At 41.5% G+C, this 17752-nt stretch overlaps 1 protein-coding gene across 1 annotated transcript; it reads left to right on the forward strand.

The window, feature by feature from the left end:
* The first annotated feature begins 7994 nt into the window (after nucleotides 1–7994).
* Nucleotides 7995–8933, forward strand: LOC110223997 (olfactory receptor 4X2-like). The gene has a single exon (XM_021009788.1). It carries the CDS (start codon nucleotides 7995–7997, stop codon nucleotides 8931–8933), a length of 939 nt encoding a protein of 312 aa, XP_020865447.1.
* Nucleotides 8934–17752: the final 8819 nt, after the last annotated feature.

A 17752-nucleotide genomic window follows, 5' to 3' on the forward strand; every position in this document is an offset into this window, starting at 1 on the left:
TGTTAATCCATTGGAACTAGAATGGTGAATGGAAGTTTCTTACGATTGCATGTTAAAACCAGCATTTGAGCTGGACAATCTCCTCATGTTTTGGCTATGGGTGAGTAGAGAATTCTCCACTAAAAAAAGTTGAGACAAGTTTTATTGGCCTTCAAAACATCTTGTTTGTGTGAGATTGGGTTCACCACTGCATGTTTAGAAAGGCAAAAATAATGATCTCAATCAGTGGTTGAAAAATGATTATGAATTGTCATCAATGATATCATGTTTGGGGAAACTCAGGGCTGAAAAATCCTTCAATTATGCTAATAATAATATTAATATTTAACATTTTGAAACATTAATGAAAAAAGCAAATGATTTTATTAATACCCATTTTCATTTTTTAAAGATGTTATACATTTAAATTCTATTTGAATAAAACACTAGCTAAGAAATTTTTGCATTTCTTATTTTATGAAACATATGAATGAGGTATCATGTGTTTTTTGTTTTGTTGTTATTGTTGTTGTTAAAAAGTCAGAAGGAGGGGTATTACATAAAGTTTGGAAACCCCTAACTCACAGGGCAAGGGGCACCTAGGTGGCACAGTGGATAAAATGTTGGGCCTGGAGTTAGGAAGACTCATCTTCATGAGTTCAAATCTAGCCTCAGACACTTATTTACGTGTGACCCTGGGCAAGTCACTTATTTCCGTTTGCCTCAGTTTCCTAATCTGTAATATGAACTAGAGAAGGAAATGGCAAACCACTCCAGTATCTTTGCCAAGAAAACCCTAAATGAGGTCGTGAAGAGTCAAGACACAACTGAAAAACCACTTAACAACACCTTACAGAGTTGTTCTGAGAAGCTAATTAAATAATAAGTGTAAAAGTACTTTGAAGAGTATGAGAAAACACTGCACTAGTCTAATGGGATATAGTATATCAATATTTTAGGAAATATTTTTCTAAATGGAAGTGTGGAGTGTGCCTTAGAGCAGAGTTCCTTTCATATGTAATGGAGGTGATCTTTTGGAACATGTTCTGACTCTGTTCATATGGACATAATTATTGGCCTCTTTCTGAGGAACAGGTATTTTTCTTTGATGCAGAAACTCCTGATTGGGCCTCATACAATTCCATGTCACACAATTGTGTCAATGAGTCAGTAAGCCATTGAGCATCATGGTGAATAAACTCTTTTGGAAGCTTCTCTCCTATCAGCAGACTATAAGAACTATTGAAAGGCTTCACCTCAGTTCTTCAGGCTACCCTCTCTTGGGATAATCCCTTTATCAACTTTCCCTTGGACTTCCAGGAGGAAGAAGGAATTCTTCTCTCTCTTTACTCTTCTAAGCAACAACAGTGGCTCCCACTGTAGCACATGACAATGAGAACTTATGCTTGCCTAGATGAAACTGAAACACAGCCTCAAGTATTTGGTTGTCGCTTCTACATTGGGATAATTTCCCACAGCACAGGTTACCAAATACTATCTTGAGAAAAAAGATATTTCTAGCCTTGGGAATTAACCTCATGAATTTGAGAGCTCTTAGGTTTCCCAGTTGGTGTTAGTTTATTAGAGACCTTTTTTGCAACTACACAATTTCTCAGAGAAGATGGCCACAGACAGACTCATCCTGAACCCGAATGGACTAAAGATCCATGCCTGGTGGGCCCAAATATTTGCACTTGTGCATTTCCTAGATAGTACACATTTGAGGGGAATATGCAATATCTGTTTGGCAGTCCTCATTCAGTCATCCTGTCTTGACCAACTCTTTGTAACCATACTGTCCATGCTTTTGTTTTTGTTTTTGGGCAAAGATAGTGGAGTGGTTTGCTACTTTCTTCTCCAGTGGATTAAGGCAAGCAGAGGTTAAATGACTTGCTCAGGGTCACATAGCTAGTAAATGTCTGGGGCTGGATTTGAACTCAAGTCTTTCTGATTTCAAACCAAGTGCTCTATCCACTGAGCCATCTAGCTGCCCCTCAGCAGTCCTACAAAGGAAACTATGGATATGAGACACTAGTAAGTCTGTTTTATAACTGTACCTGTAGTAGCATTCTTGAGTGAGGGCATAAAAATCCACAATGAGAAAGAATAGGCAGGTACTCTCATAGGGTTTGCAGTCTGTCAGGATAGAACCCTATTCATCCATGCCAAGTGTCAGAAACTTTTTCTGGGAAGGGTCACTGTAAGTGACAGGAGACATAAGTGAGTTGAAATACTAGGGCAGCAGATCTTTGTTATTTGTCATTGGCAAAGGCTAGACATTTATTCAGAAAAATTAAAGAACATTAGCCTGGGTGCAGTAGATAGAGCACCGGCTCTGAAGTCAGGAGGACCTGAGTTCAAATCCCGGCCTCAGACCAAACACTTGACACTAGCTGTGTGACCCTGGAAAGTCACTTAACACTAATTGCCTAAAAAAAAAAAAGGAACATTGGCCTGGAAAGTAAAAACACTGGCCTTGTTCTGGTCACAAGTTCTGCTACTAACTTGCTATGTGACCTAAGGAAACTCATTTTACTTCTATGGTTCTCATTTTCCTCACATTTAAAATTGATCACTTTGTTACAGCTAGGTGGCACAGTAGATAGAGCTCTGGCCTTGAAGTCAGGAGGACCAGAGTTCAAATGTGACTCAGACACTTGACACTTACTAGCTGTGTGACCCTAGGCAAGTCACTTAACCATTATTGCTTCAGCAAAAAAAAAAAAAGTCCAAAATCAATTACTTGGACTAGAGTAGAAACATTCTTGTAAATGTTTGAAAACTGGATCTCTGGAAAAAAAAGTATGCAAGACACACGCTCAGTTTAATATGCATTATTAACTTTTCCCCCATCACTTTCTTAGGTCTAGACTAACCACAAAATAATACATTAAGCCCAGATCTACAGTACTTGCTGATTTCTGAGGTGTCTGTGTTTGCTCTGAAAATTTGACAATTGACTCATATTAGCCAGTTTGAGTTGTTTCCAACACATTCCTAGACTAAAAGATCTCTAAGGTATTTCCTGGTGTTGGCATTTGCTGATTCTAGGAGCATGACCAGTGCAGGCTGAGGGAAATATCACCATTTGTTTCTGGCAAGATATATGTTAACTTCCATAGAATTTTTTATTTATGGGTGATGTGTGTGTGTGTGTGTGTGTGTGTATGTATGTATGCTTGCAGGAAAGTGCATGCATATGTGTGTGTGATGAAAAGGCAAATTAGGGTGTATGTGGTAGACCCAAGTAGTCATGATAGCTTTTCAGTCAGGTCCTTGAGGCCATCTGAGGATGAAGGAGGGTAGAGATGAGCAGAGACACTCTCTCCTCATTCTGATTCTGAGGGGGGAGGAAGAGACTAATCAAATGGTGCTGGTAGAAGTCCAGGATTTCTGATTGGACTAATTAATCTCTCAGTTCACTTTAGTCTACTGGGGAAAGGCCCTTGATAGGGAGTGCTAGAAAGCCCCAGGGACCTCAATTCCCTGATTTCAGTTTTTTAACTCATAAACTTAAGATATCCTCAGTGTAGAAAATAATTCCTTCTGATCCTTCTAAAGGTCAATAGCTTTGGGAGCAGAAGGCATGGGTAGTTCTGTAGCTTGGATCTTACTGAGGAGGGTGGGGGTGAATTGGCTTGGCTAAATCCACCCCCTGAGGTGGGCATAGGCAGGGTCTCCTCAGGCCAGCAGTCCTTATGTAACTGGCACCCCCAGAGTGCTACAGTCCCTCTCAGATCAATGTGGTCAATAAAGAGAAGGCTGGAGAGGCTACTTATTAGCCATTTGGTGTCACCAAGATCCTTCCTCCTAGAAATTGATGAGCTTGAGCAATTGTTCTTCTATCAGGCATCCCTGGGAGGGATGAAAAGATCGGGATGGTCAAGTTCATCTGATTTTAGGAAATGAAGGAATCACCGTCGTTGTTATGACTGTCATGATAATGGTCAAAAAATATTTGTTAAAATATGGTTTTAAAAATTCTTTGGTTTATTGCTGAACTAAGTCAGCCATGAGATCTTGGTTCTCTGTGAAATTACTGTTTCTTTTTTTACTGGGGTCTCAGTAAAGAAATGTTCTTCTGAATCTTATTTCTTGCTATGTTTCTCAATAAAGCTCATCTGGTGATGGTCTCTACACAGAGAAAGGTTGGCTGCCTTGTATGTGACAGAGTTGCAAGAATTGTCCATTTGGAGCCAGAAGTTATGATTTAGAATCCTGACTGCTGCCTATTACTAGTGTGACCTTGGGTAAGTCATTTCACTTCTCTTCACAGTTTGTCCCTTAGTAGAACTTGAGAGCAGGGGTTATTTTGTTTTGTCGTCCTGTTCCTAGAGCCTAGCAAAACCTCACCTCACACACAGCAAGGTAGTGATAAGTGTTAGTTGGATGAATCTTTAGGAGGCCTGGACTAGGTCATTTCTGAGGGGATCCTGTTGAAAGGAAAAGTCTTCATTTGGGCTTTCACCCTGATTAATGAGGCAAAGCTCAGGACCAAAAGAATTGAAGGGATTTTATTATAAGCAGGGCAAGGTAGCAAAACATTGCTGTGTTGATCACCAGAGATCAGCAATGGCTTCAGGGCTGGGACAGCTGTTACAGGTAAGTTTGTGATGATCCAGAGACGTCCACCCCAGCAGAAAAGGTGGGGCCCTTGCCTCTGAGCTCCTCCCCAAGGCAGCTAGAACATGACAATCTGCAGGTAGGGGTATGTGACAGAGAGCCGGTCACACCAAAACTGCACACCTGGTGTCTCGTCCCCAGCAGAGCCTCCCCCAACACTGGTGGATAAGCAGGACTGGGAGTAATGAGCTGCCAAGTCAACAGCACTTTCACCAGTCCTTTGTAACTCTGATTATTAATTCAGTTACACACGTTTTTACATTTAAGGCCTCAGGGCTGGAAGCAATATCTCATAAACTTAGCTAAATTTCAACACGGTTTCCTGAACTATTGTTTCATAAATTGTGGTAGGAGGTTAACTGGACTTGTGCTCCAGGTAAGACGGGGCAAGGCCTAGGACAAGGGGCAGTGTGGGCTGAGAGCAGCACTCCCCATGAACCCAGCCTTGTCCTCTGAAAAGACATTCCTTATTTGGACTTTTCCTTTCATTGTGTTTTCCAGCCCACCTTCGGAGGGTCTTCACCAGGCTGGGTGTGTGTAATGCCATTTATGCTCTGTAAATGAGACTCACCTCCATGAATAATAAATCAACAGAAACTTACTAATTTATTAATAACTTGCTATATGCATCTTACTGTCCTGGGTGCTGGGGGAACAAGACAAAGGTCTTTCGTTTCTTTTGAGGAGCTTACCTTCTTTTGGGAGAGATAATGTATACACATAGAGATAAAATGCAAAAACAGATACAAGATAATTTGGGGAAAGAGGCAGGCATAAGCAGCTTAGAGGAAGATGAGGGAAAGCTTCATGAAGAAGACAGTGCTTGAGTGGAGCCTTGAAGGAGAGGATTGTAATAGTTGAATGTGAGGAGGGATTGCATTCTAGGTTCCCCGGACAACCAGTGAAAGGCACAGAGACTGGAGACAGATTGCTGGGTATGAGGGGTACTAAGAATGCCATTTTGGATTGACTGGAGAGTGTGTGGAAAGAGGGTCAAGATAGGAGGTAATTAGAGATTGCTCTTGGGAATTGTACCTCTGTATGACCTTCATTAACTGACTTAATGTTCCTGTGCCTCAGTTTCTTCAGCTGTAAAATGGAAGGGTTGGACTAGGCACCTTCTGAGGTCCTTTTAAATTCTAAGTCAGGTGTGGGGAAACCTGCAGCCTCAAGGCCACATATAGGCCTCTAGGTCCTCAAGTGCAGCCCTTTGACTGAATCTAACCTTCACTGAACATATTCTTGGATTAGTTTTGTGAAATTTAGATTCAGTCAAAGGTCGGCACTCCCAGACCTACAGGGCCACATGTGGCCTGGAGGCTGCAGGTACCCCACCCCTGGATAGTTCTATTTATTAAAGACTTACTTAAAAAGTGCAACGAATTACTTTGAGATCAAATAGATACGGTTGCTGTCCTTGGAGGTCTTCCATCAGAGGCCAGATGATTCCTGGGATCTCTCCTGGTGGATGGTCTTTTTTGGAGTATGGATTATATCGGATGGTAGCTGAGGTTCCTTACACCTTTCAGATTCTCATTAGTTGAGGTTGTGTGGTAGAGTGGAGGAGTCCTGGATTTGGAATCAGAGGTTCTGTGTTTGGCTTTGGCTCTGTAATTTTCTAACCTGTGTGACTGAACTTTGGGCCAGTAATTTCATTCTTGGTCTTACCTTCGTAATTTGTATAATAAAGCAAGTGTATATGGATGATTTTCTAACGTAGTTTTCTAGTTCTAAATCTTGTCACTCTGTGAAATGGGTAACCTGTTTTACCATCCTAGGCATAACTGAGACCAGAGAAAATCCTCAGTAATAATTCCTATTCATTGAGGAATTCATTGAATTCCTATTCATTTCTAGAAAGAAATCTAGAACTTTAGTCATGGAATCCCAAATTCATAGAATTCAAGAGTCAGAAGAGACCTCAACATCTGTCCTGCCCACCCTATATTCAAAAGGAATCCCCCCTGTTCCATCCGAACGAGTGGTCAGTCAGCCTCTGCTTACAGAGCTCCAAAGGGAAGGGGGATGAGCCACTGCTTCCTGAGGCATCCCATTCCACTTTTGGACAGCTCTGATGGTCAGAAACCTTTTGCTCACATTAAGTGTAAACATACATCTTTACATGTTGCATGCGTTGCTCCTGGTTCTGCCTTTTTAGAACCAAATCCAAAAGTCAAATTTCTTCCCTCCCTGACAGACCTGCAGATATTTGAAGACAGCTTCCATATATCCCTGAAGCTTCTCTTCTGCATCTTTAGTTCCTTCCACTTATCCTCATATGAGAAAGACTTAAGGCCCTTCAAAATTCTGGTTGCCTTTCTCTGGATACTTTCTACCTTTCTGATTTTTTCCTTAAGTATAGTGTTATTGTTATTATTATTTTTAACTAGACCTGTGATTTGATTGGGATGGGAATACTGATACTGAGGAACTCTTCTCTTAAGTGGATGGGTGTCAGCTCTGCAAACCATAGTTCCAGAGAGCAGTGTGGAGCACTGAGAGACCAGATGATCTGCCCAGGGTCATATGTCAGGTATTTGTGAGAGGGGGGATAATCATATTCCTATTACAGAGGCTAAGGCAGCATCATGCAGTGGGAAGAGCAGTGAACTTAAGGTCAAGGCGGCTGCTTTTCAATCTTAACTGAGACTCGTTTTCCACCTTAATAAAATGTGGAAAATAGTGTGGCACAATGGGAGATATTTCCATTGCCCACTTCATTAGGCTGTCGTGAGGAGAGTTCCATATCTGTGTGACATTTGGCATATCCCTTCACTTCCCTGGCCCCTAGCTTCTCTGTAAAACAGATGATTTGAATGAGACAATCTGTAAAGTATCTTTTAGTTCTGAACATTAATCTTATATCTAATCCTATAACATTACTTCCAATTTTCAATGAGAGGGTTTATTGCTTTGTCTTATTGCAGAAGACCATTCACTAAGATAACTTTCCAAGATTCATGGTTGCCCAAAAACAGGAGCTCCATCTGAAAGATCAGAAGAGCAGAATTAAAAACTAGAGAGAAGGTGGAGCCCTAAGAGTTATCTTTCCCTTCTAGCTTAGTTGTGTAACACATTATCCTCAAAACATGTCTTTCCCTAAATTTTATCACCCGTTCTCCAAGACCAACTCCTTAGCTTGTTGATCTGAAATCTACATGGCCATATCACAGCATCTTCTTTGCCTTCCTTGGGTTTTTCCCACTGACTTGTTATATTTACTTTACAGCTTGTTTTCCTGCAATGTCTGCGTGATCTTTGAGAATCCCCTTGACCACCACCCTAGCTTCTACTCTGCAACTATGGATAGAATAATTTAGTGCCCAAAGTACCATAAAGAAACTGTGTGCTCTGGTATAGATTCCCAGGTCTTCAATCTTGGACCAGAAGCCATGGTGCAGACTGGCAATGTGACAGAATTCATTTTGCTAGGACTATCTCCCAATCCAGAGATTCAGAGAGTTTGCTCTGAGCTGTTTTTGTTCTTGTACATGGCTATTGTGCTGGGAAATTCCCTCATTGTGTTGACTGTCAGCTTCAGCAAGAGTCTTGGCTCCCCCATGTATTTCTTTCTCAGCCACTTCTCCTTTGTGGAGATCTGTTATTCTTCTACCACCTCCCCCAAACTCATTGCAGATTTACCTGATGAGAAGAAATCCATCTCCCTAGAGGGCTGCATCACCCAAGTGTTCTTCATCCATTTCTTTGGTGGTATTGAGATGTTTTTACTCACAATAATGGCTTATGACCGATACTTGGCCATCTGTAAGCCTCTGCACTATGTGACCATTATGAACTATTGGGTTTGTGGTCTTCTGGTTGGGACGGCCTGGTTGGCTGGCTTTTTACACTCAAGTGCCCAAATTCTCCTCCTAGCCCACTTGCCCTTCTGTGGCCCTAATGTGATTGACCATTATTTCTGTGATGTGCTCCCTCTGCTGGAGCTGGCCTGCACTGACACCTTCTTCACTGGGTTGCTTATTGTGGCTAATGGGGGGAGCCTGTCAGTGATCAGCTTCATAATTCTCCTGAGCTCTTACAGTGTTATCTTGTTCCACCTGAGGGGGCATAGCAAGGAAGGACGCCGAAAGGCCCTCTCCACTTGTGCTTCCCACATCACTGTAGTCATCTTGTTCTTTGGACCCTGTGTCTTCATCTACCTGAGGCCCAACACCACATGCCCCATGGACAAAATGGTGGCTGTATTCTACACGGTGATCACTCCCCTCCTCAACCCAATCATCTATTGCTTGAGGAATGCTGAAGTGAAGAATGCCATGAGGAAACTGTGGGTCAGGACACTGAAAGAAAGAGAGGCACGAAGAGAGTGATGGAAGACTCCTGACATTAATTTAACCTGAATCAGAATGGGCGAAACCAGGAGCAGTAGAACTGATTATATAGCAGTAGATACTCTCACCAACAATAGGAGCTGGAGAGATATTCAAAATGGCTTTCTCTGAACACAGAAGTCATGCAGAGTTTCTTTTATTGTGTTTTTAAAAGTTTTACTTTGTATTTCTGTTTAAATACATGTTTACGCATGTATATCATTATGTGTGTGTCTATAAAGTGGTCATTACCTTTTCCATCTTGCATTTCTTGGTGGCACTACGGAAAGAGCAGTGATATGGGTCTGAATCTTGCCTCAGCTCTTTAGTGGTAGTGTGGGTTCAGGCAAATAATCGTAATGATAACTAGCATTTAGATTATCCTGAAGTTGGTTAAGCAATTTTAATGTATTGTCTCATTTAATGCTTGTAACTAGTCTGTGAGGTAGATTCCCTCACCTCAGGGAGGTGATGCCGTCGCATGTAAGTGAATTGGATTTAAGTGAGGTAGGGTTATGCAAAGCTACCAGCCTCATTTTCCCCTCTGGAGTCATCTGGGTCCACTGGCCAGATATAGATCAGGACGACTGGAAATGGTCCAGGACGCAGTATGGACCTTGGTCTTTTTAAGCTAAGGTCTTTAACATTTCTCAGTTTAACTGAGGTAGCGCCCATTCTGTGATTAAGGCTTAATAAGAAATGAGGCAAAGAATGGCATCTTAAAAATCGATCTTGGAGGGGAAGACCATCAGGGTTTCTGGTCAAAACAGAAACATTTGTTATTTACATTCTTTCTGAGTAAATCAGGGCCCAAACAATGACCAAGTAGGGCTTGGCTTGGGATTTGATAGTTGGCTGATCTTTGATTTGGGGATAAGGTTGGGCTTTAAGAAAAAAACCAAAACAAAAAAGTTTCAGAGATTAAAATTTAAATTTGCTTTGGGCAGAGCATTGGCAGGAAAAGGTGTGATACCCTATGTAAGGAGAGATGAAAGAAAGAAAGAAAATTAGAAAGTAGGAAGGAATGAAGGAAAGAAAGATAGATGTGTTGCCCAACTGGAAGCTTGAATTTGGTCCCCAGTGGGCAGTTCCTTCCCTACTCACCAAGGTAGCTGTTTGTCGTTTCTTCTCAAAGAGGACCGCAATGTCAGGGAGGTGATTATTAAGCCTTAATCACTTGTGAAATATTTCACGTCTGTAAGTGCACAATCAATACTCATTGACATACGTTCAATGAAAAACAAGTAGCAAGGTAGAATTTAAACACAACAAACTAAAGTCCTGGGCAGCTGAGGCAGCCGGGTGGAACAATGGATAGATCTCTGGATGTGGAATTATGAAGACCTGAGTTCAAATCCATTCTGACACTTACTAGTTGTGTGATATTGAGCAAGTCACTTCACCCTCTGTCTGCCCCAGTTTCCTCATCTGCAAAATGGGGATAATAATGGTACCTATCTTACAGGGTTGTTGTGAGGATCAAAGAATATAATGCTTGTAAAATGTTTTGCAAAAACTAGGGACAGGTAGGTGGCTTAGTGGATAGAGCATTGGCCCTAGAATCGGGAGGACCTGAGTTCAAATCTGGCCTCAGCCCCTTATTAGCTGTGTGACCCTGGGAAAGCCACTTAACCTTGATTGCCTCCATCCTCCCCCACTCCAAACCATTATACAAATATTATAATACTATATAAAAACTTAATAAATATTAGTTATTATCAAACAAAAATAACACCCTAAATCAGTCCTTGTGGTTTATTACTAAGGGGGGGGGAGAATAAATAACGTTTGAATCATCTAGCATATCCGATGATCTGAATCCATTGAGGTTGATCTGAGACGTTTGTGTAGGTGGGTTTATGGAATTTCAGCCCTCAGTTAACCATGAAAGAACAGAGAATTGGGAGAGATGGATTCCAGGACCAGTGTGACATTAATAATGATGATGATAATGATGATGATAACTAGATCATTCATAAGAATAAATGAAGCTCTTTAGTTTCACAGCATATTTTACATGTGTTATCTCATTTGATTCTCACAATCCTGGGAGGTGGGTGCTATTATTATTTTACAAATGAGGAAACTGAGGCTGAGAGAAGTTAGATGACTTGTGAAAGTAGTCATCTAGGAAGTGTCTGAGTCAGGATTTGAACTCAGGTCTTCCAACCCATCTACCTTCAATGCTCTATCCTTTATGTCACCTAGTTGCCTTGTTGACTACAGATGTTAGGGACAAGTGATGTTACATTTTTTGATCTGCATAAGAAAGGAGGCAGTCAGTTTTTTTTTGTAGGCAATTGGGGTTAAGTGACTTGCCCAGGGTCACACAGCTAGTAAGTGTCAAGTGTTTGGTCTGAGGTCAGATTTGAACTCAGGTCCTCCTGACTTCAGGGCCAGTGTTCCATCCACTGTGCCACCTAGCTGACCCTAAGGCAGTCATTCTAACCCAGAATAAGTAACTTTAAGGTTACTCTAACATTCTCTACACCGTAGTGGGGTGTAATGGACAGTGTGCAAAAGTCTATCTAGCAAGTCCTAAAAGACCTGAGTTCAAATCTCACTCTATATTACACATTCTTTGTGATCTTAATGTTACTGAACCTCTCTCAGCCTCAGTTTCCTTATCTGTAAAGTGGGGCTTATACTAACAGTAGTACCTATCTCGAGCTCAAATGAGATGATTTCTACAAAGAGCTTTTTTAAATCTTGTCTCTCTACTCTCACTTGGTAAGCTGGTCAGCTCCTATGAGTGGGGTCAGATAGAGAAGAAGGTTAGCTCTACCTTCAGGGAATGAGGTTTTAAAATGAGGATAATAGAAAAAGGCAGAAATCCCAATCTCCCTATATCATTGGTTATTAAGAATCATTTGTCTCAGTATTAATCAATTTCTTAACTTTTGTAACCCCCCCCTTCCCAACTTTTATTACATTCTCTTTGATATTTCACCTTTTTATACTAGTCTTTATATCACCAAATTAGTCAGTAGACTTCCTTTGGGAATGGAATTGTGAAACTTGGCTTATGCCTCATATATTCTTGCTACCTCCAAAGTGGATTCTAATTTGTGCAAGCATTCTTGCCATGTTTCCCATCAAAACTCATGTTTTCTATCTCAGGTGTAGTATTTAAAATTTGATTGAATATAAATCAGTTCATCTACAGGCAAATCTTTGATTTTTATAATTTCAAGCTGTCTAAGTAAATACTCTTCTGCAGTAGGGTCTTAATGGCCAGTTTCCAAAGAAACTGTTATCACATTAGAACTTGGGAATGGTCAACTGTTTCTGGCAATTTACAAAGAAACTGTATTCAGCAAATAAATATTGCAAAAGAAAATATGATGAAGTAAATTATATAAATGAGAGCAGCAGTATACAGTAAAGCAATTCAGAATCTTGCAAATACAAAAAGCATTAATGAAATAGCACATAACAAAAATTAGCTTTTTTAAAACAGAAATAATGGAAATAAATTAGTGCCATATGCATTTATTGTAATAGCAAGTATAGCACATTTTTGCTGTTGGAAACAGGTATAATGCCTCAATAATGCCATTTACAAACATCATACATTTGGAATCACATGAATATAGTGAGTCAGTCGTGGGAGGGGAAATCCCACAGGAGAAAATTAAAAAAATAGATTGGAACAAAACAGTTGCAATGAAGAAATAAGACTTAGAATAGAAAGGAGGAAAAAAATTTTTCTTTTTAAAAATTGTAATTTATAAAATTTTTTTCCAAAAAATTATTTGAAAAAATAATCAGGACAGAAAGTATTATTTATTTCAAAAGCATCTAAAATATGAAATGGTCACATCTTACATGACCAAGCTGACACCTTTCTTGGCTTGCTATCTTCTTTAAACATATGGGAAGACACCCTGACAAGGTGCTAATTACTGAGTTTTTGTTCAGCTGAACAGAATATCTGAAATCAGCAGCTAGGTGGTGTACTATTTGAGACAGCAGCCCTTGCTCTGCCTCCCTGAAATATACATAGAACAGGTACTCTCTAATATGCTGCAGTTTTCAAAATGGACACGAGATGGCGGTAAAGCCTGCAACTTTTTAAGCTGCTTTTTCCTTCTTGCGGTTCCCACTGTAGCCCAAGGCCAGTCGGAGATTAGCTTGGGCAAAATCAGCTTTGGCGATAACCCCTGCCTGGACAGCTTTGATTTAGCATAGGAGATGAAGGGGAGTATTGCTCAAAATTTTAAAATATGAAATCGGCTATCTATATCTGACCTAGAGTCTCTACCCCCATAGTGATCTTCCACTCTCTTAGGACACTTTCCATTCTCTTGCTACAACAGGTGTTTAAATTTGTTGTCACCGAACAATTGCATAAAGAGGGAATCAGATGCAAAGAAATACATAACAGGCAGGAGGAAACTGCCTGTTTCCTCCAGGATCTTCTGTGTGGATAGGAAAGCTGGCAATCTATGTATACCTGGGACTCAAAAAGCAGTGAAAAGAGAAATAAGCATTTATTGGGGTTTTATTATGTGCAAGACACTGTGCTAAGCACTTTACAAATATCACGTTATTTGATACAACAACTCTGGGAGGGTTATTCCCTGTGGTTATCCCTGTTCTTATTTCCATTTTACAGTTGAGGAAACTGAGACAGACAAAGGTTAAATGACTTGCCCAGGGTTGAACAGCTAGTAAGTTTCTGAACCTGGATTTGAATCGAGATCCTCTGACTCTAGGCGCAGTGTTCTATCCATTACGTCACTTCAAGATGATTGACACTCAGATGCTTGGCCTACATGGCTTATGGGTTAACTTGGCAGGGCATTGGGGGGGTATGATCAGTTCCTCTGAATCACTGTGTACCGCTGAAGGAACAAAAGCCCAGAGTCCATTCTCTCAGGGGGTGATCTAGACATAGACTTTAGACGTGGGAGAGACCTGAGAAATTACCTGGCCAAACACTGTATTTTTTAAAATTAGGAATTTGAGGCCAAAAGAGTGGGAAGAGTTTGTTTAAAGTCACGTGGGAAGTAACTATTATAGCCCAGGTAGGAAGCAACAAGGTATTGTGGATAGAAAGCTGGCTGCAAACTCAGGAAGACGGGTTCAAGTCCTTCATCTGATACATCTGGATTGTGTGACCCTGGGCAAGTCATTTTACCTCTGTGCAGTAGGACCCTGCATGTTCCTATGTTCCTGAGGCTGCTGTTAGGGCAGAATCCCTGGAAACCTAGCTCTCCATCCCTATCCCTCACCATGTGGCTTTGACTCTTTCACTTATTCCCATAATTCATTGTGGGTGGGCTCACAGCAAGAAGGCTTCAGCAGCAGTCACCTAGCCAAGATCCCAGCCCAACTCACTGCCCCCATCATTCCCAAGGTCCTGTTCCATTGCAGCAGTGAAAAATGCAGAGGCTTAATCATCTTCCAGAAGACACTTAGTACTCGGTTTTTCTCTCAGAAGCTAATATATGTCACTTACCACTTTGGTCTCTACCCTAGAACTGAGGGTTGAGCTGTGGCAATCTCTCTCTCTCTCTCTATCTCTGTCTCTCTGTTCTGTCTCTGTCTCTCTCTGTCTCTCTGTCTCTCTCTCCCTCTCTCTCAGGCAGCTGAGTCTGAGCTCATTTCCTCCCTCCCCCATAGCTATGATTATCATGTCACCTGTTCAAAAAAGTACTCTGTATATAGAGATAATTTGGAATTGTCTGGAGAACAAACTTTTCATGAGGTGCAAATGCTGAACAATCAGGTTGATTAATTAGAATTTCCACAGGTGCCTCCATGATTGGCCAAGAGAGCTTGATGAGACACATGGGGAAGCAAAGGTCAGTCACCAGTGGAGAGGTGGGGAAGCAGGAATTCCTGGGACTTAGTAAGTGCCCCTGTCTGGTTATCCTGGGATTCTGGCTGATCTGCTCAAGCCCAGTTATCTCCAAGGTTTCCTCTCTGTAAAGCCCACTTGGGTCCCCTGGTTACCCTTCTGTCTGTTGTATCCTTACTTGTACTTCCACAGGTTGCTAATTCACATTGCTCAATATGGGTTCAATGCTTATCTCTCTGAGCTAAATAGGGGCAGTGATCATGGGTATAGGTTCCAAAATCTGGCTTGCTTTTTTATTTATATTTCTGGTGCTTAGCACATAGTGTTTATCCAAGGTTTTCATTCATTCATTCAGTCATCCATCCATCCATCCATCCATCCATCCATCCATCCATTCCTATTTTCCTGGGACTAAGGATGCTGATGTGTTTTCCCACTCTCTTACAGAGTTCAGCACATTAATCAGCCAGTCCTTACATGCCAGATAAGAGAATGAGCCATGTTGGCTGCATAGTCTGGGCCTTTTAAATTGCCAGCACCTGGCTGGTTCACCTTAGGTAAGGTTAAATCCTCAGCTCTGCAGCCTCAGATGTCAAGCCATCAAGCATTCATTCAATTACACCGTGGAAAGCACTGTGCTCAGGACTAATTCCACAGTGTGGTTCGATGTTTCCTATTGTTTGGGATGGGCTCACCGTTTATTTCCCCAGACACCAGGTGGGGATGATCATGGACAGAGCTTCTAAACTCCGTCTGGCCTTTTAGTTTTTTCTTAATGCTTAGCACAATGCTTTGCACACAGTAAGTGCTTAATAGATGCTATTTCATTCATTCATTCACTTGTTCATTCTATAGCTCAACTTTGAGGGGATTGATGCAGAAGTGCCTTCCCTGCCTCCCTAGTTCAGTTCATTAATTGACCAGCCCTTATGTTCCAGATAAAGGTGAGCCAAACAGGAAGTAGATCTTTAAAAGGGATGTTTCTCTGGTCACTAGGTGGATCAAAGTGCCTTCCTCCCTTACTGAGCCTTCTGGAGCAAGAGGGACTCAGGGACCCATGATTTTTTTTAGGTTCTTACTGGGGTTATTGGATCTGCCACTTTCTGTGAAAGGACTGAATTGGGTCATCAAATTGACTATTTTTCCTGGCTGAAGTAAGCCAAGTTGAATATAAACTGCATGAGGGCAGAAACTGTTGTGGGTCTTTGGGTCACCAGTGCCTACTATACAATGTTTGTTATTGAACTGAATCAAAGTTTTCAGGCGTGAAATAAGTAAACCAATAAATTTCAAATCATGTGCACATAGCTTCCTTTTGTCACACACATTCATGGCATTCATCAGCTTCCAACTCCGATGCTGGCAGCAAAACTTCCGTGGAGAGAATTTTTCAACGAGTTGAGTTGAGAAGCTATAATTTGAGTCCTTTAGAAGGTTCAGAGTATGTTGTTTTGCTGCTCAAAGATGAGCTTTGAAAAAGATAGTAACAACTGGTGTGTGTGTAGTCTCTCAACATGCACAAAATACATATGATGCCTCATGTGTTTCTTTCATTAACCCCGTATGGTAATGCTATAGTTAGCTCAGCACTGATGACCAAGGAGAAGATTTCCTATCTACAGTGGCTTTGGTTCTCTGGTAAGTCATGTTGAGGGGAGGGAATGAAGAGGCATCCTCAAATACTGAAGAACACAAATATTTGTTAAGGACGTGCCTGTGTCAATCTTCCTTGGGAATATCGTTATTGACAGCTGACATAAAGCGTGAATTGGATATAGGTGATTGGAATGATTAGGAGAAGCACAATGGATTAACTTTCCTCCTGGCTTTAGTTAGAACGCTAGTCTCAAAGACTGAGCAGTCCCTCAAAAGTCATGTTGATTGGACTAAGAGGATAGCCACTCAGCAGGATCTCCTTGATTCAAAATGGATTCCTTTCTTGTTTAACAATGGACTACTGATCCCACAGGGCTTGAGGTACTGCACCCACTCCCTTTTCCTAGGAGACCCTTGGCTCTGGATCAATACGTTCAATTTAGCCATGTTCAGTCATGGGGCAGCCTGTCCTTTAACACAAGGAGAGCTAGGTGATCTTTTCACACTTCTCTACTTGTTAATGGCCCCTCCCCCCTTGCACTCTAGGGAAGATGTACATATGGTTAAGGTCACAGGACCGTCTAGGTCCTGAAGTGCAGCCCTTTGACTGAATCCAACCTTCACAGATCAAATCACCTTAATAAAAGGATTTGATCTGTAAAACTTGGACACAGTCAAAAGGCTGCCCTCAAGGACCTAGAAGGCTGCATGTGGCCTTGAGGCTGCAGGTTCCCTATACCTGGTTTAGGATTAGGATCACCTTTTGGATTTCCCCAAGAAGGAGGAGTAGAAAGGTGCTCAATAAACAATAAGAATCAGGTATGGGTCAGACATTTATTTCCTATATGGAAAAGAAATGCTGAAAAACAAAAGGGCATATTGACACTAAGACATTAACTAAGTAGTGGTGGGCTAGGAGAATGATACTTAAAAGCATCTAAATATAAAGCAGTGTTTGACATCGCAGTTTAGGCATTTTACATTTCACTTCAGCTCAGCATTATTCAAGCAGCTCTTGGTTAACTGTTGGTAAAGTGGCTGATTTGGAGATGGTCCTTTTCTTGGTAGCCATCCTATCCAAGAGCAGTGGAGTTGTTGCTGGGGGCTTCCCCCTTACCGTCATTCAGCTTTGACCAAAGGGACACAGGGCATCTGGACCTCTTAGCAGGGTCACCTTCCAGCCTGGACCTGTTCATCACAGGATAGATGGTCATTCAATCAGGAAAGAAGAAAAGGTAGTCAGGGGCCCAGGTGACGCTCCCCTGGTCGAATTCCCCTGTACCAGCTGACATGTGGGGAAAGATGCTATGATGCCGAGTTGGAGAAGGGCCAGCTCCTTTCCACCCATTATTGGAAGTCTCAGAGTTACTTGATGGAGGGTCAGGGGAAGAGAAGGGAAACAGGAGCTTTGTATCCA

Source organism: Phascolarctos cinereus, unplaced genomic scaffold, assembly GCF_003287225.1.
Source record: "Phascolarctos cinereus isolate Bilbo 61053 unplaced genomic scaffold, phaCin_HiC Scaffold_9;HRSCAF=440, whole genome shotgun sequence".
In the NCBI taxonomy this organism is placed as follows: domain Eukaryota; kingdom Metazoa; phylum Chordata; class Mammalia; order Diprotodontia; family Phascolarctidae; genus Phascolarctos; species Phascolarctos cinereus.